Here is a 25330-nt window from a genome sequence, read left to right as displayed (position 1 = left end):
ATTCCATTGAAAAGCCATCTGAGGCAGGAGCTTTTCCATTTTGCAACAAATGAATAGCAGAATCCTAACCTTAACTCTAATCAAGCACTCCTATAATCTGAATAAAACTGCAGACTGAATCTGAAACAAGATTTGCTCAAATTTTAAAAATTAGAAATATATGCAAAGTCCAAACCATCAACAAGGATTTATGCTTAATTGATTAAAATATATTGCAAGAATTTTAAAAGAATGCTGAAGGGCCTTCTTGCCATGTGATTGATCCATTGTTATTTGCACTTGCAACATTGTGCTTTTTATTACATACACAATGGAATGATTAAAATGTTACATTTTTGGCAGTATTCAGATTTACTTCTGATTTTGCCCAGCTATAAATTCTAGCTTTGTAGGATGAAAAATATTAAGGGAGCTTTTAGACAGTGCACTTTATTTGCACTGCACAAACAACATAGAGCAAAGGTTATTTCAGGCTCTTATCTAATGCCATTTTTACATAAATAAAGAAAAATGAAACACTTTTAAAGGATTAAGTAGTCAATCAATTTTGCTTTATCTATTCAGCCAGCTTTAGGTATGATTTACATTATAGGGGGAAAATGAGATAGAAAAGTCCATGAATACAGGTGATTTAACAATATGGTCCAAGGAGGAACACATGGTTACTCTTTCTATATACAATAAAATGTTATTCCTCTGCCTGAAGTAGCAGCCCATCAAGATGGCATATGCTGCTGGAACCAAATTGCTACCTGTGAGCAGCATGAGAGTTTACTCAAACTGTAGTATACTTACACACACATACATAAAAATAAATATACAAGGGATGAACCTATAGACCTGCAGCTTCTGTCATGCCCAAGGAGCCCGTCCCACGACAAGGAATTTTTGGAACTGCAGTCCAAAAATATAGTAAAATGAAAATCTAAGCAACCTCTGTCCCACAAGTTTCTCATTTTGACTTTTCAGATATAAATAAATAGTGGAAAGAAGAGCAAAGAGAAAACTAACATATTGGTAGTGGTTTCTGCAATACAGGAATATTTGCAAACAGTTTGGCAGAAGAAGAAGAAGAAGAAGAAGAAGAAGAAGAAGAAGAAGAAGAAGAAGAAGAAGAAGAAGAAGAAGAAGAAGAAGAAGAAGAAGAAGAAGAAGAAGAAGAAGAAGAAGAGGAGGAGGAGGAGGAGGAGGAGGAGGAGGAGGAGGAGGAGGAGGTGGTGGTGGTAAGAAGCTAGACAGCTAGACATTAGATAGGAAGGTCATGGAGCGTGGAAGATGCAGTGATATGTGGATGGAGAAAGAAGAAAGAAGAACATGAAGTTGCAAAGATCATGATGATGGACAGCATTTGTACAATGTATGCCATGCACTAAATAAATGAACAAATGTATGATGTAGAGAAAGGAGACTAAAGAAAGAAGAGGATATGGGTTATGAGCAGGACTGGAAATAATAAACATTGTTAATGTTTATTAATAAAAGAAAGAAATTTAAGACATGCTATCAACATTTGAATTAGTTTTGTTTGTGGACAAAGGAGCAAAAAAATGGATTCTGAGCAATTTCGTTGACATTTTTGGAAGATTTCAGTTTGTAACAAAGCTTCCTGCTCCCCTTTCCTTCTCCTTTGGCTTTTTTATTTTGTTTTTTTAATTATTTTATTAATTTTGCTTTTTATTTTTATTATTATACTGATTAATTTTGTTGCTGTGCTGATTCCTTAATGTTGTCTGCACGTACACATTAGTTACATAATAAGAAAATATAAAATAGAATTAAAAATGAGCTTCATGAGAAAACAGGCTTGAAAATAGCTTGATACTATTGCTCGATTTTCCCTTTTTAAAATTTTTTGTAGGGCTGTGATTTTGTTACTTTGTTGATTGTTTATCAGTTTGATATGAGGCCCAGCAGGAGCATCTGGTTGCGCTAAGTCCAAATTTGAAAAGTAACTGAGTACAATAAATATAATGAAAACCATTGAGCTACTCATGGATCATCCCTAATGTTCAGGGGACAAAGAAAATAGACCTTCCCACAAAAAAGAGGAAGACATGGCTGCTATTCACCAAAATTAAGGGTAGAGGGTTTAAAATAATACTACTGGGCAAAAAAACTCAACAAAATGGGATTTCTATATTAACAAACCCAAGTCTTTAAAATAAATGATGTTACTGAAAGAAAACGTGATCGTCCTACCTCAAGTTCATTGAGAGCACTTCCAAGAGAGGCTGACTGAGGCACCTGTTGAACTTTTGGAGGCTTAATTCCTTGAGAGGCATTGGAGATGACATCAAGAGCATTTTGTATTTCCTTACAAACAGAGTCCTTACTGGCCGTGAGAGAGGCGACATCAGAATGTTCCAAGCAAGCAGAGCAAACTGAATGCAGAAGAGGTGAATTCTCCCTCAGAGAAGCCCGAGCTGCAGCAATCTCGTCTCGGTGACTGTTAGATTTTAAGTCCTGTCAGGAAAGACAAGATGATTATTTTTAATATTATCCACATGCACCTTTCAAAAATTATTCAGGATAAACTGTTCCAGAACAAGTAAGATAACTCTGTTGTTTTTAAGCTTCTGCTCAAGCATGGAAGGAAATGTCGTTGCTTCAAGAGGTTGACTTTTACAAGTTTCTTAGGCCCTAAAACAGACAGGCCTGCTTTAAAGACTCTTTCCATATAATTTTTGAAACATGCACAGCCGTGATCATTTTTTTCAAACAAATAATTTGTAATGAATTATTTCAATTTGATCAGCCTTTTTTTGGTAATAAATTAATTAAGAAGTGCTCATTAACTGATTTGTTCCCTTCTAGCACATGGTACTCCTAGCTTGTAACAAGCCTTGGAGGAAAGGAAATGAACTTGTATAAAAGGCATAGGAACAGATTTTGTCTGTTGTTTTTTGAAATGACCATTGAAATTGGCCATTTGTCAGGACCCACTTCAATCCCACATCTTAAGAAAGCAGAACTCTTGGAAACGATTTCTTCCAACAGGAACTTTTATTAAAAGTAGTTGATAGCAGGCACAATAGACAGGATTTGAGATTTCCCACACATAATGATAGGTTAAGGTATCCCCAATCAAGACTCCACCCCATAGTCCACCTGGCCAGTCTGGGAAGGCCAATCCCCAGGTCTTAGGTCCATTGTGGGAAAGGGGGAGATAACATCGGCCCGTTTCCAGTTCACACAGCGATGGTCGGGCGGCTCTTCACACCTTCTTCTGACAGCGTAGAAATAAACCAAGCACGGAGGTTACATTCCTTATTCCCTCCCTTGTTCTAGTTGACAGTTTAGGGAGATAAAATTCAGAGAGAGAGAGAACGCAGGAAGCAAAATTTTACATTGTAGCGGATAGAGGACACAGAGGCAATAAACCCATGGGCACATCCCCCCTCCCCCTTGGGAGTATGGTAGAACCCAGGAAAAGGTGAGATTTGATTTTTGGTCAGAGGGGATAGAAATGAAATAGGAATGGGTTCTGACACCATTACTCAAGAGAACACTTTCCTGGATCAGCCAAATCAAAGCTTTCTCTAGCCAGTTTCTTCTGGAATCTCATAAACAGATTATGATAGAAATAGCAAAAAAATAGGGAATTAGCAATTAGAATGTGTAATAATTCTCTTCCTTTCATAGGAATGAATCCTCAACCTTAAATCACAGAGAAATTTATATTTTCCTTGCCCACTGAACTCCCTAAGCTGAAACTCTATTCTCAGGGTCATACATGTCCAACAAGAATTTAGTTCTTGACACAAAAATTAAAAAACAAGATTTCTGGACACATATTTACAAACAAATCCTTGTATAATTTTGCCCTTGCCAGATGAGTTATGGATAATGTGTTTGCATTTCTTTCTCAGTTCTGAATTTTCTCACAGACATGAAATTTAATTCTGAGTAAACATTTACAGCATCAGTGATGAGAGAGAAAAATGCAGGAATAAATTAAATATCTCTCCTCAATAGCTGATGCACAGTATAGAAGGAGCAATCTATAATAAATTATAGTTTCAAAGCCACTAATGCAAGGGTCTTCAAACTTGGCCCTTTTATGAATTGAGGACTTCAACTCCCAGAATTCCTCAGCTATGCATGCTGCCTGAGGAATACTGGGAGTTGAAGTCCACAAGTCATAAATGGGCCCAGGTTGGAAGACCCCCTACACTAAAGTGTTTTCAAGAAATGGAGAAACTGGAATCACTAAATCCAATAAATATGAGTCAGGAGAATTGTGATACTGGATTACCAGGAGAAGAAGGAAGAGAATTTCTCCCATTGCTCTGCTAACCGGCCAATTTCACATTAAGAAGCATAAAACCTCTAAGCTGACCTGTTGTTCATAAACCAGATTCTATGGCCATGCAACTCAGTATCTTAAAGTAAGCCAATATTTTTACTCTTTATTTCAGAGAGGAACACTTGTCTAATCCCCTTAACAGGTGCATGACTGAGGTGATGTTAGAACTTGAGGTAAAATAGTAGAATTATAGTATCCGGATGTCAAATTGGTATGAGGGTTAGGGCAAAGAAGCAAGGGGAAAAATGTTGGTTATCTACAGAACACATTCTTGTTAGAGCAGAAACACAACTCAATATAATTTTTAAAAGATTTCCAGAGAGCAAAAGATCTCAAGGCAAGTTATTTATGGTCCCATAACATAGTCTGGGGTATATTGTATTAACTACAGCATACTGGCACCTGCTTAATAGATAAAAAGCTGTAAAAATGCAGCATCTAATTTTTTGCTAATCACACATGCATAAATGAATTCTCTTAACTTATTTCTGCTTTGTACCTGCATACTATGCAATATAACAAAAACTAAGAAAAGAATTGTCTTTCCCCTGTAAAAATATCATTTTCTAAATTGCTATCTGGATTCTTAAATGTACCTTTCTGTCTTCAGCTATAAAATCTCTGCAATTTAATTACTGTCTAAATACTATTTAGTTTAATCATACTTGCATATGCCTAATGCTCCCTCCCCCTCCCCCTCTTGTTTTAGGCAGGATATAAATACAAACTAAAGCAATTAGCACCTCCATCAGGTTTCTTGTGCCGGTTTTCCTCTGGGAAACTCATAATTTTCTTCCTCCAAATACCTATCTATTAATGCACAATATTCCATTTCTTCTGAGTTTCTGCTCCTTGGCAAACTCTCTTTTCAGACCACACTTTCTTTGATCCCCATTAGGAATCATTTTTTCCTCCATCTTAGTTCACTGCCTGCCTCCCACTTTTCCTGTTTTATCTACATCTAACCCAAGAACATTTGCTACACCTTCAACACAGGACTGAAAAAATTTCCATACTGAAAATAAAATTTAAGGAAAAAGATAGTTGGAGAAAGAGGTGGGTAGAGAGCAGCGTCATTGATACAAGATCAAATCATGAAAAGTAGCCTCAAGGTTGCATCAAATGCGCCCTACTAAGAAATAGGGAGGGTATTTGGCAAAGGAGTTTCAAGGAGGATTTATGCATTTGCAAAGCTTGAAATCTTTTGTCCCATAAATTCTTCTCCAAAAATGAAAAAAATATGATCCAATGTTTTAGCCCCATCTATTTTGAGTGGCACTGAAGGCCACAAAATTGATGTTTTGGTTGTGCATTCAATGCTTTCTGCACCTAGAAGATGGCTTTCAAAAATTACTATTTCATAATTTGTAATTTGACTTATAACAGTCCATAGGACTGATAATCTTCCTGAAACTGGTTGGGGAAAAAAATCTGCAGAGCATCGTTAGCTTGATACATTGGGTAGAGTATTCCCAGTCAAGTTAATATTCTCCACATAGGTCAGCTTTGAAGAGGTTTTGGAGGCTACAACAGTACCAAATAGCAATACCAGAGTGTGATCAATCCTCAGCATGCATATCTATCTTTTATAATACTACCTATCTACCTCCAGTCCCAACTGAGAATGCCAGGATTAATATTTTAAAAGCTTGCAAGTCTTAAGGACCAAACTCCTGATTTATTTACTTACTGATGTAAGGCACTTATGTGCCACTTTTCAGCTTGAAAGATTCATAGAACATCTTACAAAATAATAAAACAAGATCATACCAGCTCTCTGGTTAACAAATGTAAAAGTCATGAGACAAGAAATGAGAGGAGGGGAGGATAACAAAACAAAACAAAAAACTCCAGCACTGTAGTTAAGTTAATCAAAAATCTGTTTCCGATGACCCAGTGACTCTGAAGGCAGATGATTCTGCTGCTTTTCCAAGTCAATTCAGTCTTGGTATCAGAAGTAAAACTCTCTGAAATTGTTACAGAAGTAGATATTCAGATCTGAAAAGGCAATGTTTTCAGATTATTTGAACTGTTTATTTATGTATAACTCTTATAGTGTAACAGAGCAGTTTCCAAATATCTATTACAACACTGTGTTTAAACGTAATACTGGAACAAATATTAGGTGGTGTTCATAAAATACCAGGGTGATTCAAACAACTTATTCCCTGCTCTGAGACTTTTCTCATATTGTCCTTTCCTACTAGTCAAAAAATTCTAGTGAGGTTCTATGGGTCTGGCCTCAACCTGTGGTGTTCACAGGGAAGCCAATGACTTAATGAACACTGAAAGATAACCTACAATCGTTCCGCATGTGTACTATGGCATCTCATGCACATATATAAGAGGAGAGCTTGCCTCATGACCTTGCAACATTCATTTAGCCCTTTTTAATGAAACCACAAGATGCTCTGCTTATAACAAAGGTACTTTCTCCTCCAATGTAAATAACTGCTTTTACCCTCCCATTTTCTTATAGACCCGTAACACATTTTTCTTTAGTTTTCTTTTATATGAGCAAAATAGCCATTACCATGGCTAGAAAAGCATGTTGGTATAGAAGAATATATACAGGTAATCTTTGCTTAATGGCCCTACTTGGGATCAGCAACTCTATTGCTAAGTGAAACATCATATGACCATACCGACTTACAATGGCAGTTCCAGTAGTCCTGGCTGCAGTTATTAAGTGAGACCTCACACAACCACAGCTATCAACTTCCTGCTGGCTTCCCCATTGCTTGTTAAACGCCAGCTACGAAGGTTGCAAATGGCAATCAGATGACTGCAGAATGCTGCAACTATCGTAAGAGTTTGATAGCTGCCAAACACCGGAATCATGATCACGTGACTGTGGGGAAACTGCAATGGTCGTGAGTGCGGGTCACTTGTTTAAGCACCATTATAAATTTGAACAGTCACTAAGCAAATGGTACTTAAGCAAGAACTACCTGCACTGCAAAGAGAGAAATAAGATTTTTTTTCATGTTAAATCACAGCAATCCAGAAAACACAAATGAAAGAGTCCCTTTAAATATGCCCTTACTAGATTATATTAAAGATATGCTTTGTGTAGGCAGAAAGTATTTACAGGCTATGAGACCATGAAATAAAAAATGAGCCCTGTACAGTACTGAATGTTAATGCATTTGTACATGATAGATTTAATACAGAAACCAAGAAGAAATTACTTTCAGCATTAGTTCTCTCTACCTATAAATTGCTCTTGCTACTGCAAAATCCATACTAAGAACAGCTGTATAATTTACAACATCAGCATTTGTCAAGAAAAGCAACAAATAGGTTCTTTTTCAGCTAAGAAGGGGCACCACTATAGAAAATTAGAAACCATCTTTGCAAAGGCTTTCAGATATAAAACATTCCATTTTCAGATGCGCATTTCAAAAATGCAGCTTCTTTGTTAAATCTCAGAAAAAATACGTAAACTTCCAGGAACGCAAACACCAGTTTTAAGGTACAATTAAATAATGCATCAAATGAATTACTATTGGCAGGATTATGCACTAAAAAAAGAAGAAAGCTTTCTAAATTCAAAAGCCTTAAAACAAGGACCTAACAGGTAAGCATGGAAGCTTTTTGCAACCTATTCCCTATGCATTATTTCAGACTCAGGGCTGTATCAAGGTCCTCAACATTTAACATTTAACATTTAACAATCCCAAATATTTTTGAGCTATACAACAGTTGTACCAGACACTTAAAGCAATAATGCCTCATTTTACAGCATTTTCTGACCTGTTGAGTGTGTTATCTGCCATGCCTGCCCTTTTTTCTACTAAACATTTAGGATGCAGAAATTCAATAGAGGAATGTTTCATATATACAGAGGTGTGAATTTATTGTTTCATTTATCATCCTTATGTGTTGTTACTAGTATCTATGCAATCTCATACCACCATTTATAAAAATATCATCAAGAGGTATTTACATTTAAAATATATAGAAAATATAAAAGTTACAGGGCTTTGCATAGAAAAACACACCCAGGAACAGCTGATGAGGCAACCCAATCAATCTGGAAAAAATGACACTGCTTTAACAAAATAATGCTGCCTCTGTGTTCCCCTGGACTTCAAAGCATTTATTTTGAAGGATTTGTATGATTCTAAACAATAAGAAACACAAAACCAGCAATAATAGTGGAGCAACTGACAAAACAGGAAAAGAGGGGAAGGCAACGGAAGGCAAGCAAACAGACTTGCAATTTATAGTAAAAATGTTTCTTGTGTGGGAGTAAGCTTGCTTTGTTGGAATTACTTGGAGCTTTATTCATCAATTATGAAGTAAAATGTAGAAAAAAAGGAATAAATGGCCAGTTCTTGCACCAAAGAATTTAACAAGATGGTGGGTTTGTTGTCACTGTGAGTTGTGTGGGGGGGGCACGAAGGGAGGCTCAGCCAATCTCACTGTACACATGTTGTACTTTCATAATAAAGGTTCATTCATTAACCAGAATTTAACCTTCATAGATCTATCCTGGGATGGGCTTCTTAGATTTATAAATGATTTGGGCTTCAGGATATACAGAGAGGTGGCTTGTTTTGCTGATGATGTTCAATGATTCTACTTATTTAGGAAAGAAAGAAAAGAGGAAAATTCTAAGAAAACATCTTTGAACCAGGGAAGTGCATTACACAGATAAAAACAAGATTCAACACAAACAAGAGTAAAAGGATTCAAGTGTCATAAAACAAAATATTGAACTGCACAGGGCTAATCAGGTGGTGACTAATGAAGAAAAGGACCTTGCAGTCTATACAATAACTGAATAGAATCAATAATAAAGCATCTGTCAATGCTGCAAACATTGACATGATTTTGCACTGACAATGTAAGAGACAGCCTTTTGTTTAAACTGCTTTACTTTGAATCTTGGAGGGAGGGAATTTTTCTAATGACTATTTTGAGAAAATAAGAAGGCCTGCATACAGAATGGGAGGAGAGACCTCATATGTGAAACTAATTGGATAATGTGATTTATGACGTGTAGATAAGGGCGAGGATTGTTTGTGTGTTACGATGGGTTTGGGTGGAGGAGATTTCAGATTCTGGCATCCCTCCATGAATGCAGATGTTTCATTTCATTACTAAGAATTTTTAGATAAATAATATGCCTTCAATTTGTTTGATTTGTCTCATTCATCGGAACCATGACAGCATCTGTCTATTGTAAAGGAGTGGGAAGATAAACTCTGCATTAGAAGCCATTGTGCAAGAAAGGAAAATAAATCTGTCAAGACCATAAAACATTTGTAACTATCTAAGATACAACCATACTTGAAATACATAAGTCTGGTCGATGATTTTTTTTCAAAAGTAAATACTAGAGACCTTGAAAACATGAACAAAAGGACACCAAACTGATCACATTACCACACCTTTATGCCAACAAGGCTCTGATGTTTGAGGCTCCAACTGTGCACTACAATGCCTTTTGTTCTTCAAAATTCTCACATCTTTTCCACAGCCTCACCAAATCAATTTCTCAAGTTCCTCAGTCTTTCTTTCAATCCCTTTAATACATACTTCATATATTGCTTTTGCAATTTGATTTTCATTCCTTTTCTCCACATGAGCATACCAATAAAATGGTTTCATGCCAGGTTTACTTTGTGTTTAGTTTGCATACATTCTTCCCCTATTCATTATTGTCCCTATTTCTTCGTATTAGACAAACATCTTAAGCAGTAGTGCATGCAGCAAACCATGATATTGTCAAAATTATGATGGGTCTATCAAGAAAATACCTACTTTTCTTCATTGGGCTACAATCTCTGAGCCAAGTACATCGATCATGATATTTCCTTGATTGGCAGCACCCTTGTCATTTGTCCCTCTGATATTCTTAAGTACCCAATTGCTTTTTACTTGTTTTTTATGTTCCTTGTGGAATATTCAGTTCTCAATTCTCAAGTGAGAATTGTACTTTTGCACTTTTTTCTGCTTCTTTTGATAATCAGGGAACCACAATGATCAGAATACTTACTCTTAGGAGAAATGAATGTTATCTTAAAGCAATTTCTTATTTCATAAACTGTTGACTGCATTTAAGTACTTTATCAATGCTGACATTGAAATGTTTGTGGATTGACACTGCATTCATTCATTCTTAATGGCAATAGACAAGCTTTTCTGAGGCAGAATTTCTAAACGTGATATCAGCCTTCCAAAGAAAAATTATGGTATATCTGTGTTCAGATAATGGTAGAGAGCATAAGACATTAAAGCACATTGAACATCACTGATTTTTTTCCAAAAGGAAAATGCTAAAAGTAATATTGACCCTTAGTTTTAACAGTGTGCCTAACATAATAGAAAAATTACTTTTTGGAGAAGTTTTAACACAGTTTCCTTGCATGTAAGCAAGTAGTATTAATCTGCTTTATCTGCTTCAGTCTTGCCCCATCCAGTGCTATAAATGAAGTCCAAAGCATACTGTTACTGCATTCATACTTCTCTCATATTGTAAATCAGTTCACTGCAAACTTTCATTCTTACTCCTGTTCAGAATTCCAATTGTACATTGATCCTCCCTTTCACTGGCCCTCATTCTCTTTATGCACAAAGAACTCTGTCATAAATAACTTATTTGTTTATTCACACAAAAAAAATATAAGCACCTCCAAGTACTGAGAATATGACTTGTTCTACTCTTGCAGTAATGATAATTAAAGGAGACCTCTCAGAGCCTGGACAATAAGTACAGGACTACAAAAACAAAAAGCATTCTTCTGCAACATCCACAGTTTATTTTTACTTATTTTCTTTGATACAAAGCTTTACCCCACCTTTGACCCTGGAGCTTGAAAAGAAGTTACTATTGTGGGAAGGGATTCTGTGGTGATCTGTTGCCTGAACTGTAGTGTTCACTGGGATTGTGCAGTGGAGCATGTTGAAGAAGGCAAGTTGATTGAAGAAAAGGCTTAGTGTTTGGGGGGGCAGCTTGGTGGCTTGATATAAATAGCAGGTCTGTTGATAACAGAAGGCCCTCTAAGGCAGGGGTGGGAAACCTTGGCTCTTTTATGACTTGTGGACTTCAACTCCCAGAATTCCTGAGCCAGCATGGCTGAGGAATTCTGGGAGTTGAAGTCCACAAGTCATAAAAGAGCCAAGGTTCCCCACCCCTGATCTAGGGTAATGTTTAGTCTGCATATTTTAATGGCTTTTGATATAGTAAGTGTTGTTGCTATTTATGGATAGAGTGTCTGCTCATTGTACCTATGAAAATTGATCTCAGAGTTAGGCAAAAAATGGGTTTGGTGAGGGTTTTTGTTACTTGATGAGCATTTGTTTGTTTGTTTTGTGCATGGGAAATTACCCATTGTGAAGTGAATAATTCATAGAAAGTACAAGGTGGAAAGCATTGTTGTGATTAGTGTTACTATTGGGGCCTATGAACTGATCTGGGAGATAATTATTGTATCTCCAGAAGTAAAATCCAGAGAAGCAAGGCATATCTTTCTTTTTCAAATGTCTTGTTCATTTCTTATGTTGGGAATAAATGAAATTGTGTGTAGGAATACAAGTGTTTTGAAAAAAGAATGGGTGGCTCTACAGAGAAAGGCTAGTGTTGGTTGATTTAATCCTATTATTGTTATTATCACTCCGAGTTGACCTGTTGATAGTGCAATGATTTCTTTAAATGGTAATTGTTATGTATATAGATGGGTGATCATGATAGCAGTAGCCACTCACACCACCAGGTGGTGCTGTACTGAGAAAGGATTGGTTGGCCTGCAGATGGCGGGAAATTCAGATAAAGGGATTGGCCTTGGGTGTACCTGGCCAGGTATATAAGGGGGTCAGTCAGCCCTATTGTCCAGTTCCGTCTGACTACAATAAAGAGTTGACATGATGCACTCATCTGCCTGGCATTTTCCATGCGGTCCATGCGGTCCAGAACCTGCAACACAATAGTAATGGCTGAAGCGGCTGCAAATATTGTTGTGGCCCTCAGGAAGAAACAAGTTGCTATTATGGTTTTATTATTTGGGATAATGGGGTGTAAGGTGTATTATTAGGAAGATACCTGTACTATTATTGTACTTCATTGTAATAGAGCTGCATTGGCTTCCAGTTGCCCTCCAGGTGAGATTCAAGGTGCTGGTGATGACCTATAAAGCCCTACATGGCATGGGCCCGGATTATCTGAGGGAGCACCTGCTGCCAGCGTCAATTTCCCATCGTCCTGTGTGCTCCCACAGGGAGGGCCTCCTCAGGGTACTGCCGGTCAAGGATTGCCGACGGGCAATCCCCAGGGGGAGGGCGTTCTCTGTGGGCACACCTGCCCTATGGAACAAACTGCCAATGGAACTCCGGACTGCCCCCGACCTTCGTTCATTTCTCCGGGACCTAAAAACCTGGCTCTTTGAGCTATCTGGTCTGGACTGAGGGGTGTAATGTTTTTAAATTGTGATTTTAATTTTTTGGGGCTAGACTTAATTTAATTTCATTTTAATTTTATATTGTATTGTTTTTAAATTTTGCCTTGTAAACCGCCCTGAGTCCTTCAGGAGTAGGGCAGTATATTAACCGAAATAATAATAATAATAATAATAATAATAATAATAATAATAATAATAATAATAATAATAATAATAATAATAATATTGGCATGGGACCCACTATGGCTGCTGGTAATTATGCAGGTAGTCCAATTGGGCTGACTTTTCTGTCACTGCAGCTATTAAGTCAATTAGTAGATTGAGTGTTTCATATTGTGTAAAAAGTTAATGTATGTGGATTATGAATTTATTAGTGTGTGGTGGTTATAATGAGGCTGATATCTCTGATTCAGTTCTAGATAATGGCTTGTAAGGCTGCAATGTTGCCATTGGATTGGCTACATTATTTTCCAGTTAATATGAAAGACATAATATCCAATAAATAGTTGAAGTATGTTGTTTGCTGTGATGATGATATCATGATGCGGAAGGTGAAGAGGTGTTTGATAAATTTCTTAATATTGGAGTCAGCTGATATATTTATAATATTGAGAATTTTATTTTTCTATTTTAATAACAATTTATCATTTTTCTGTTTTTGTAATCCTTTTAATATATATTGTGGAGTTCTTAATGTACAGTATATTGATTTTGTATTAGCAGTCTTCCACTGCACATTCAGCTGTATAAGAACTTGCTAAATATTACCCTTTTATAATCTCTGTAACCTAATATTTATGAAATAATTCTTGTCTCCTATTTGACAGACAGTTATGAGCAAATAATCTGCATCAACACCCTTTTCTCCCAAGGCATAAAACATTATTGTGTCAAACATCCTTAACAATGTACACATTCCTGAGAAAAATTTGTAAAGGTTAATCACAGTCTGGAGACCTTGTGTTGCCTCTTCTTTTAAAGCTTTCTGTTACTTTCTGGAGGACTGATATCTAAGTAATTTATGGCTTAAACACCCTACATTTCTGTTCTGGCTAGCTTTGAGTTCGACAGATACACTATCACTACATGGCAGCGACAAACACCTAATGTAATTCATGGCCAAAAGGATTTGTCTGAAAATTCAACAACTATTATCAATCTTTATCTGTATTCTAATCTCCAAGCTTCAATTTTTTTTTAGTCTGCTGATTTCAGGCAAAGGTTTGCTCCTGTGCAGGAATACACAATTCAGAAAAGGCCATAGCAACTGGCCCAAGAAAGATTCTAAAACCATTTTCAATTTCTTTTCTGCCAAATAAATGGATGGCTATCAATGTATTATGCTGTTGCACTGTTGTCCAGACTGGTGATTTCTGGGCAATATAAAATGACAGGATTTCAAAGATAAAGCAGTAAAAGTTTTACATGAGCTACAGTTGACACAGCTTGGTCTAGGAACTTGTAGGACTTGTTCTATTTACCCCTTGAAATTATATATGCAGCTTTACAAAATTGTGTCCAAAAAAACTAACGTGAGACAGTGTTTCATTATTTTAAATGACAACTATTATTCATATTCTTGATTTCATTCTCTGATACTGGAATTTCATCAGTGAGTTTGCTTACGAATGGATATACTTCAGGTCCTTGGATGTCCTTGTAGCCTATTCATCTATGGGCACTTTGCAGTTACAATCTGTGGCAAAATGTAGAACCTCACTGGTGTGAGAATAATAGATTTATAGATGTAAAACTCAGTTTCTGGCTAGCAAATGGAAGACACCAATTGATAGAAAATATTTTCATGGTTTTCTTACTTGTGAAACTAATTGAATCATTGCTAGTACTGTTTGGTTGTTTTCTTTAAAAAAAATATTTATATAGCTGTCCATCTTCTAACCAATTCTGGGCAACCCCCAATTGAAAGGTAAAAAACAACATGTGAAATCATATTCAAACTATAAAAACTAGACAGATTAAACATTAAAAACAAGAAAGAACAGGCAGCAAGTCAACATTTTAATGTACAATTATCCAATCTTATCCCAGCACTTGGGTGAAAAACCAGGTCTTCAAAGCTTTATGCAGGGTTAAAAGAGCAGAGATGTACTAAACTTTAGGGGCAGAGGGCTGGATAGGGCAGGGGCTGACATGGAAAAAAGCATGCATCTTACCTCCCATCAGATGGCAATATTTAGGGGAAGGGACTGGTAGAGTGCCAACCTGGTAGGATGGGTAGATGTCCTTAGAGAAAAGCATTCATGCAAATAACAAAGCCCTGTGCCAGTGTGCCATATAGGGCTTTTGTCAGAACCCACCTCAACCCACATCTTAAGAAAGCAGAACTCTTGGAGACAGTTTCTTCCAAGCAGGAACTTTTACTAAGAAATAGGAGATGGCAGGCATAATAGACAGGATCTGAGGGATTCCCTTACAGATGGATATTTTTAAAGTGTCCCCAAGCAAAACCCCAGCCCATAGTTCATTCGGTCAGTTCCAGATCAGCCAATCTCCAGGTGGTAAGTCCATCGTGGGAAAGGAAAGATAATATCAACCCGGTTCCGTTTGCAGCACGATCATTTCCACAGCTCCTCACGCCTCCTTCGGAGAAATAAGCCAGATCCCGGAGGGTTGTATTTCTTCCCCCATCCCTTTTTCTACTTGCCCAGTAAGGGAGGGAAGTTCAGGGAGAATGTGCAGTATAGAAAGCAATTTGTTACATTGTAATGGATAGCAGACAGGCAAATAAACAAAAGGGTACATTTAATGGAGGAAGTGAAAGCAATAAAGCCCACATGCCTATCCCCTCTCCCCCTTGGGAATGGCAGAATCCAGGGGAAGATGAGATTTGGTTTTAGCTCAGAGGAGATAGTTAGAAATGAAATATAAATGGATTCTGACAGCTCAGTGCAATTCATGTCCAGCACCATGAATTGCACCGAGAAAGAAACTGGAGCAACTTGCATAACAAAGGTGTTACATGGGCAAATCTAGAGGGCCCCATTATTGTGTGTCCTGCAGTACTATGGACCAGTTTACATTTCTGAGTGGTCTTCAAGGACAGCCTCAAATATTTCACCTAAAAGGATTGCCAATTTTCTCATCAAGAAATCAGGTTTCATTTGAATTTCAATATATAATATTAAGGTTCTATACAAGGGCAATTCTGAAATAAACCTCCACTTAGTTATCAGTGACAGACACTCACAAATACAGAACTTTTATTATACACGTTAGAAAACTACAACATTACATTACTTTTTGACATAATCGCCATTCAAATTGACACAATTGTCATAACGCCTTACAAGGTTTGAAATTTCTTAGTACTCATCACTGGGTGCAAAATCTGGGCTATGGAGCAGGGAATAATCAAAAACATCCCAATGAAACTGCTTCAAAAGTTTTTGGGTGCCTTTAGTGGGGTGCGGACAAGCATTTTTGTGAGCCAACACCACATTGGAAGTGGTGCCATAGAAAATCCCACCAAATGTGAAGATGGCAAAGGGGTACTGCTAGTGAAGTTCATGGAATGTGATTTGACCATCAGTTCAGAAGTCTACTGTGAAACGTTATGAAAACTCAGACAAGCCATCCATAACAAGTGTTGGGGCATGCTGACTTCCAGTGTGGTTTGGTGATTATGTCAAAAACTAATGTAATGCTGTAGTTTTCTAATGTGTATAATAAAAGTTCTGTATCTGCGAGTATCTGTCATTGCTAATCAAACGGAGGTTTATTTCCAAATTGCCCTCGTATAATCATACAGATCGCCATTAAAGTTATAAAATATGTGATGTTCACTCAAAGATAGTATGCATTTAATTATCTCCTGCTGGCAAATATTGTCTAAAAATGACTAAAATTGACAGATGGTCTAAAAATGACTAAAATTGACTCATGTTTCTGGGTGACTTCAATCTACCATCCCTGGGAGAATCATCTGAGTTAGCTCGGGAGTTCATGGCTTCCATGACGGCCATGGACCTGATGCAAGTAATTCATGGACCGACTCATGTGGGAGGCCACACCCTGGATTTGGTTTTTCTATCTGGACGGTGGTTAGATGATCTTGGTGGGGGCTCCCCAATAGTTATTCCCCTGTCATGGACCGATCATCATCTCCTGCGGCTGGTCTTCCGTTTTGCCACTCCCCACCGTGGGTGTGTTGAGCCAACTAGATGGTTCCGCCCCAGGCGCTTAATGGACCCCAAAAGGTTCCAGGCAGCGCTGGGGTCCCCACCTGCCTCCTTTGCTCACAGCTCAGCGGATGCCTTAGTGGAAGCCTGGGAAAGGGCAGCCACGGAGGCACTTGACCGAGTTGTACCATTGCGGCCCCTGACCCGGTGCAGATCCCAGCGGGCTCCATGGTTTTCCATGGAGCTCCGGGAGATGAAGCGTCGGAGACGGGGCCTAGAGAGCCGTTGGAGGTCCAGCCGATCCGAATCCGACCGATTGCGACTAAGAACCTGTATTAGGTCTTATCTCGCAGCGATAAGGGTGGCGAGGTCTAACCACTTCGCTACCCTTATCGCGTCCACAGATAATCGCCTGTTTAGGGTGACCAGCTCCCTCCTTAATCAGGAGGTGAGGGAGGAACCCTTGCAGGGTCGTGCCGAGGAGTTTAGTCAACATCTGTCAGACAAAATTGCTCGGATTCGGACCGGTTTGGACTCTGACTGGGCAGTCTGACGATAGGGACACGGGTGGTCTTGTCGATGTTATCTGGGATGAGTTCGATCCTGTGACACCGGAGGAAGTGGACAGGATTATGGGGAGGCTGAGCTCCACCACATGTTTATTGGATCTGTGCCCTTCCTGGCTGGTCTATGCGGCTCGGGAGGGGACACGGGGCTGGTTCCAGGCGGTTATATCTGCATCTTATCTTAAGAAAGCAGAACTCTTGGAAACGATTTCTTCCAACAGGAACTTTTATTAAAAGTAGTTGATAGCAGGCACAATAGACAGGATTTGAGATTTCCCACACATAATGATAGGTTAAGGTATCCCCAATCAAGACTCCACCCCATAGTCCACCTGGCCAGTCTGGGAAGGCCAATCCCCAGGTCTTAGGTCCATTGTGGGAAAGGGGGAGATAACATCGGCCCGTTTCCAGTTCACACAGCGATGGTCGGGCGGCTCTTCACACCTTCTTCTGACAGCGTAGAAATAAACCAAGCACGGAGGTTACATTCCTTATTCCCTCCCTTGTTCTAGTTGACAGTTTAGGGAGATAAAATTCAGAGAGAGAGAGAACGCAGGAAGCAAAATTTTACATTGTAGCGGATAGAGGACACAGAGGCAATAAACCCATGGGCACATCCCCCCTCCCCCTTGGGAGTATGGTAGAACCCAGGAAAAGGTGAGATTTGATTTTTGGTCAGAGGGGATAGAAATGAAATAGGAATGGGTTCTGACACCATTACTCAAGAGAACACTTTCCTGGATCAGCCAAATCAAAGCTTTCTCTAGCCAGTTTCTTCTGGAATCTCATAAACAGATTATGATAGAAATAGCAAAAAAATAGGGAATTAGCAATTAGAATGTGTAATAATTCTCTTCCTTTCATAGGAATGAATCCTCAACCTTAAATCACAGAGAAATTTATATTTTCCTTGCCCACTGAACTCCCTAAGCTGAAACTCTATTCTCAGGGTCATACATGTCCAACAAGAATTTAGTTCTTGACACAAAAATTAAAAAACAAGATTTCTGGACACATATTTACAAACAAATCCTTGTATAATTTTGCCCTTGCCAGATGAGTTATGGATAATGTGTTTGCATTTCTTTCTCAGTTCTGAATTTTCTCACAGACATGAAATTTAATTCTGAGTAAACATTTACAGCATCAGTGATGAGAGAGAAAAATGCAGGAATAAATTAAATATCTCTCCTCAATAGCTGATGCACAGTATAGAAGGAGCAATCTATAATAAATTATAGTTTCAAAGCCACTAATGCAAGGGTCTTCAAACTTGGCCCTTTTATGAATTGAGGACTTCAACTCCCAGAATTCCTCAGCTATGCATGCTGCCTGAGGAATACTGGGAGTTGAAGTCCACAAGTCATAAATGGGCCCAGGTTGGAAGACCCCCTACACTAAAGTGTTTTCAAGAAATGGAGAAACTGGAATCACTAAATCCAATAAATATGAGTCAGGAGAATTGTGATACTGGATTACCAGGAGAAGAAGGAAGAGAATTTCTCCCATTGCTCTGCTAACCGGCCAATTTCACATTAAGAAGCATAAAACCTCTAAGCTGACCTGTTGTTCATAAACCAGATTCTATGGCCATGCAACTCAGTATCTTAAAGTAAGCCAATATTTTTACTCTTTATTTCAGAGAGGAACACTTGTCTAATCCCCTTAACAGGTGCATGACTGAGGTGATGTTAGAACTTGAGGTAAAATAGTAGAATTATAGTATCCGGATGTCAAATTGGTATGAGGGTTAGGGCAAAGAAGCAAGGGGAAAAATGTTGGTTATCTACAGAACACATTCTTGTTAGAGCAGAAACACAACTCAATATAATTTTTAAAAGATTTCCAGAGAGCAAAAGATCTCAAGGCAAGTTATTTATGGTCCCATAACATAGTCTGGGGTATATTGTATTAACTACAGCATACTGGCACCTGCTTAATAGATAAAAAGCTGTAAAAATGCAGCATCTAATTTTTTGCTAATCACACATGCATAAATGAATTCTCTTAACTTATTTCTGCTTTGTACCTGCATACTATGCAATATAACAAAAACTAAGAAAAGAATTGTCTTTCCCCTGTAAAAATATCATTTTCTAAATTGCTATCTGGATTCTTAAATGTACCTTTCTGTCTTCAGCTATAAAATCTCTGCAATTTAATTACTGTCTAAATACTATTTAGTTTAATCATACTTGCATATGCCTAATGCTCCCTCCCCCTCCCCCTCTTGTTTTAGGCAGGATATAAATACAAACTAAAGCAATTAGCACCTCCATCAGGTTTCTTGTGCCGGTTTTCCTCTGGGAAACTCATAATTTTCTTCCTCCAAATACCTATCTATTAATGCACAATATTCCATTTCTTCTGAGTTTCTGCTCCTTGGCAAACTCTCTTTTCAGACCACACTTTCTTTGATCCCCATTAGGAATCATTTTTTCCTCCATCTTAGTTCACTGCCTGCCTCCCACTTTTCCTGTTTTATCTACATCTAACCCAAGAACATTTGCTACACCTTCAACACAGGACTGAAAAAATTTCCATACTGAAAATAAAATTTAAGGAAAAAGATAGTTGGAGAAAGAGGTGGGTAGAGAGCAGCGTCATTGATACAAGATCAAATCATGAAAAGTAGCCTCAAGGTTGCATCAAATGCGCCCTACTAAGAAATAGGGAGGGTATTTGGCAAAGGAGTTTCAAGGAGGATTTATGCATTTGCAAAGCTTGAAATCTTTTGTCCCATAAATTCTTCTCCAAAAATGAAAAAAATATGATCCAATGTTTTAGCCCCATCTATTTTGAGTGGCACTGAAGGCCACAAAATTGATGTTTTGGTTGTGCATTCAATGCTTTCTGCACCTAGAAGATGGTCATAATTTGTAATTTGACTTATAACAGTCCATAGGACTGATAATCTTCCTGAAACTGGTTGGGGAAAAAAATCTGCAGAGCATCGTTAGCTTGATACATTGGGTAGAGTATTCCCAGTCAAGTTAATATTCTCCACATAGGTCAGCTTTGAAGAGGTTTTGGAGGCTACAACAGTACCAAATAGCAATACCAGAGTGTGATCAATCCTCAGCATGCATATCTATCTTTTATAATACTACCTATCTACCTCCAGTCCCAACTGAGAATGCCAGGATTAATATTTTAAAAGCTTGCAAGTCTTAAGGACCAAACTCCTGATTTATTTACTTACTGATGTAAGGCACTTATGTGCCACTTTTCAGCTTGAAAGATTCATAGAACATCTTACAAAATAATAAAACAAGATCATACCAGCTCTCTGGTTAACAAATGTAAAAGTCATGAGACAAGAAATGAGAGGAGGGGAGGATAACAAAACAAAACAAAAAACTCCAGCACTGTAGTTAAGTTAATCAAAAATCTGTTTCCGATGACCCAGTGACTCTGAAGGCAGATGATTCTGCTGCTTTTCCAAGTCAATTCAGTCTTGGTATCAGAAGTAAAACTCTCTGAAATTGTTACAGAAGTAGATATTCAGATCTGAAAAGGCAATGTTTTCAGATTATTTGAACTGTTTATTTATGTATAACTCTTATAGTGTAACAGAGCAGTTTCCAAATATCTATTACAACACTGTGTTTAAACGTAATACTGGAACAAATATTAGGTGGTGTTCATAAAATACCAGGGTGATTCAAACAACTTATTCCCTGCTCTGAGACTTTTCTCATATTGTCCTTTCCTACTAGTCAAAAAATTCTAGTGAGGTTCTATGGGTCTGGCCTCAACCTGTGGTGTTCACAGGGAAGCCAATGACTTAATGAACACTGAAAGATAACCTACAATCGTTCCGCATGTGTACTATGGCATCTCATGCACATATATAAGAGGAGAGCTTGCCTCATGACCTTGCAACATTCATTTAGCCCTTTTTAATGAAACCACAAGATGCTCTGCTTATAACAAAGGTACTTTCTCCTCCAATGTAAATAACTGCTTTTACCCTCCCATTTTCTTATAGACCCGTAACACATTTTTCTTTAGTTTTCTTTTATATGAGCAAAATAGCCATTACCATGGCTAGAAAAGCATGTTGGTATAGAAGAATATATACAGGTAATCTTTGCTTAATGGCCCTACTTGGGATCAGCAACTCTATTGCTAAGTGAAACATCATATGACCATACCGACTTACAATGGCAGTTCCAGTAGTCCTGGCTGCAGTTATTAAGTGAGACCTCACACAACCACAGCTATCAACTTCCTGCTGGCTTCCCCATTGCTTGTTAAACGCCAGCTACGAAGGTTGCAAATGGCAATCAGATGACTGCAGAATGCTGCAACTATCGTAAGAGTTTGATAGCTGCCAAACACCGGAATCATGATCACGTGACTGTGGGGAAACTGCAATGGTCGTGAGTGCGGGTCACTTGTTTAAGCACCATTATAAATTTGAACAGTCACTAAGCAAATGGTACTTAAGCAAGAACTACCTGCACTGCAAAGAGAGAAATAAGATTTTTTTTCATGTTAAATCACAGCAATCCAGAAAACACAAATGAAAGAGTCCCTTTAAATATGCCCTTACTAGATTATATTAAAGATATGCTTTGTGTAGGCAGAAAGTATTTACAGGCTATGAGACCATGAAATAAAAAATGAGCCCTGTACAGTACTGAATGTTAATGCATTTGTACATGATAGATTTAATACAGAAACCAAGAAGAAATTACTTTCAGCATTAGTTCTCTCTACCTATAAATTGCTCTTGCTACTGCAAAATCCATACTAAGAACAGCTGTATAATTTACAACATCAGCATTTGTCAAGAAAAGCAACAAATAGGTTCTTTTTCAGCTAAGAAGGGGCACCACTATAGAAAATTAGAAACCATCTTTGCAAAGGCTTTCAGATATAAAACATTCCATTTTCAGATGCGCATTTCAAAAATGCAGCTTCTTTGTTAAATCTCAGAAAAAATACGTAAACTTCCAGGAACGCAAACACCAGTTTTAAGGTACAATTAAATAATGCATCAAATGAATTACTATTGGCAGGATTATGCACTAAAAAAAGAAGAAAGCTTTCTAAATTCAAAAGCCTTAAAACAAGGACCTAACAGGTAAGCATGGAAGCTTTTTGCAACCTATTCCCTATGCATTATTTCAGACTCAGGGCTGTATCAAGGTCCTCAACATTTAACATTTAACATTTAACAATCCCAAATATTTTTGAGCTATACAACAGTTGTACCAGACACTTAAAGCAATAATGCCTCATTTTACAGCATTTTCTGACCTGTTGAGTGTGTTATCTGCCATGCCTGCCCTTTTTTCTACTAAACATTTAGGATGCAGAAATTCAATAGAGGAATGTTTCATATATACAGAGGTGTGAATTTATTGTTTCATTTATCATCCTTATGTGTTGTTACTAGTATCTATGCAATCTCATACCACCATTTATAAAAATATCATCAAGAGGTATTTACATTTAAAATATATAGAAAATATAAAAGTTACAGGGCTTTGCATAGAAAAACACACCCAGGAACAGCTGATGAGGCAACCCAATCAATCTGGAAAAAATGACACTGCTTTAACAAAATAATGCTGCCTCTGTGTTCCCCTGGACTTCAAAGCATTTATTTTGAAGGATTTGTATGATTCTAAACAATAAGAAACACAAAACCAGCAATAATAGTGGAGCAACTGACAAAACAGGAAAAGAGGGGAAGGCAACGGAAGGCAAGCAAACAGACTTGCAATTTATAGTAAAAATGTTTCTTGTGTGGGAGTAAGCTTGCTTTGTTGGAATTACTTGGAGCTTTATTCATCAATTATGAAGTAAAATGTAGAAAAAAAGGAATAAATGGCCAGTTCTTGCACCAAAGAATTTAACAAGATGGTGGGTTTGTTGTCACTGTGAGTTGTGTGGGGGGGGCACGAAGGGAGGCTCAGCCAATCTCACTGTACACATGTTGTACTTTCATAATAAAGGTTCATTCATTAACCAGAATTTAACCTTCATAGATCTATCCTGGGATGGGCTTCTTAGATTTATAAATGATTTGGGCTTCAGGATATACAGAGAGGTGGCTTGTTTTGCTGATGATGTTCAATGATTCTACTTATTTAGGAAAGAAAGAAAAGAGGAAAATTCTAAGAAAACATCTTTGAACCAGGGAAGTGCATTACACAGATAAAAACAAGATTCAACACAAACAAGAGTAAAAGGATTCAAGTGTCATAAAACAAAATATTGAACTGCACAGGGCTAATCAGGTGGTGACTAATGAAGAAAAGGACCTTGCAGTCTATACAATAACTGAATAGAATCAATAATAAAGCATCTGTCAATGCTGCAAACATTGACATGATTTTGCACTGACAATGTAAGAGACAGCCTTTTGTTTAAACTGCTTTACTTTGAATCTTGGAGGGAGGGAATTTTTCTAATGACTATTTTGAGAAAATAAGAAGGCCTGCATACAGAATGGGAGGAGAGACCTCATATGTGAAACTAATTGGATAATGTGATTTATGACGTGTAGATAAGGGCGAGGATTGTTTGTGTGTTACGATGGGTTTGGGTGGAGGAGATTTCAGATTCTGGCATCCCTCCATGAATGCAGATGTTTCATTTCATTACTAAGAATTTTTAGATAAATAATATGCCTTCAATTTGTTTGATTTGTCTCATTCATCGGAACCATGACAGCATCTGTCTATTGTAAAGGAGTGGGAAGATAAACTCTGCATTAGAAGCCATTGTGCAAGAAAGGAAAATAAATCTGTCAAGACCATAAAACATTTGTAACTATCTAAGATACAACCATACTTGAAATACATAAGTCTGGTCGATGATTTTTTTTCAAAAGTAAATACTAGAGACCTTGAAAACATGAACAAAAGGACACCAAACTGATCACATTACCACACCTTTATGCCAACAAGGCTCTGATGTTTGAGGCTCCAACTGTGCACTACAATGCCTTTTGTTCTTCAAAATTCTCACATCTTTTCCACAGCCTCACCAAATCAATTTCTCAAGTTCCTCAGTCTTTCTTTCAATCCCTTTAATACATACTTCATATATTGCTTTTGCAATTTGATTTTCATTCCTTTTCTCCACATGAGCATACCAATAAAATGGTTTCATGCCAGGTTTACTTTGTGTTTAGTTTGCATACATTCTTCCCCTATTCATTATTGTCCCTATTTCTTCGTATTAGACAAACATCTTAAGCAGTAGTGCATGCAGCAAACCATGATATTGTCAAAATTATGATGGGTCTATCAAGAAAATACCTACTTTTCTTCATTGGGCTACAATCTCTGAGCCAAGTACATCGATCATGATATTTCCTTGATTGGCAGCACCCTTGTCATTTGTCCCTCTGATATTCTTAAGTACCCAATTGCTTTTTACTTGTTTTTTATGTTCCTTGTGGAATATTCAGTTCTCAATTCTCAAGTGAGAATTGTACTTTTGCACTTTTTTCTGCTTCTTTTGATAATCAGGGAACCACAATGATCAGAATACTTACTCTTAGGAGAAATGAATGTTATCTTAAAGCAATTTCTTATTTCATAAACTGTTGACTGCATTTAAGTACTTTATCAATGCTGACATTGAAATGTTTGTGGATTGACACTGCATTCATTCATTCTTAATGGCAATAGACAAGCTTTTCTGAGGCAGAATTTCTAAACGTGATATCAGCCTTCCAAAGAAAAATTATGGTATATCTGTGTTCAGATAATGGTAGAGAGCATAAGACATTAAAGCACATTGAACATCACTGATTTTTTTCCAAAAGGAAAATGCTAAAAGTAATATTGACCCTTAGTTTTAACAGTGTGCCTAACATAATAGAAAAATTACTTTTTGGAGAAGTTTTAACACAGTTTCCTTGCATGTAAGCAAGTAGTATTAATCTGC

General features: G+C 37.5%; 1 protein-coding gene across 1 annotated transcript in view; it reads right to left on the bottom strand.

The window, feature by feature from the left end:
• Positions 1-25330, bottom strand: part of CTNNA3 (catenin alpha 3) — a gene marked incomplete at its 5' end in the record, with an annotated part of 866777 nt that overhangs the window by 668845 nt on the left and 172602 nt on the right. The window contains one exon of the mRNA XM_083364633.1: positions 2200-2463. Coding sequence (XP_083220759.1) covers positions 2200-2463 — 264 coding nt within the window. The remainder of the gene's footprint in view (positions 1-2199; positions 2464-25330) is intronic.

Source organism: Vipera ursinii, assembly GCF_947247035.1.
Source record: "Vipera ursinii genome assembly, chromosome: 5".
Taxonomy (NCBI): domain Eukaryota; kingdom Metazoa; phylum Chordata; class Lepidosauria; order Squamata; family Viperidae; genus Vipera; species Vipera ursinii.
Note: the sequence above shows the minus strand (reverse complement) of the source record. Positions and strands in the feature narration are given on the sequence as shown.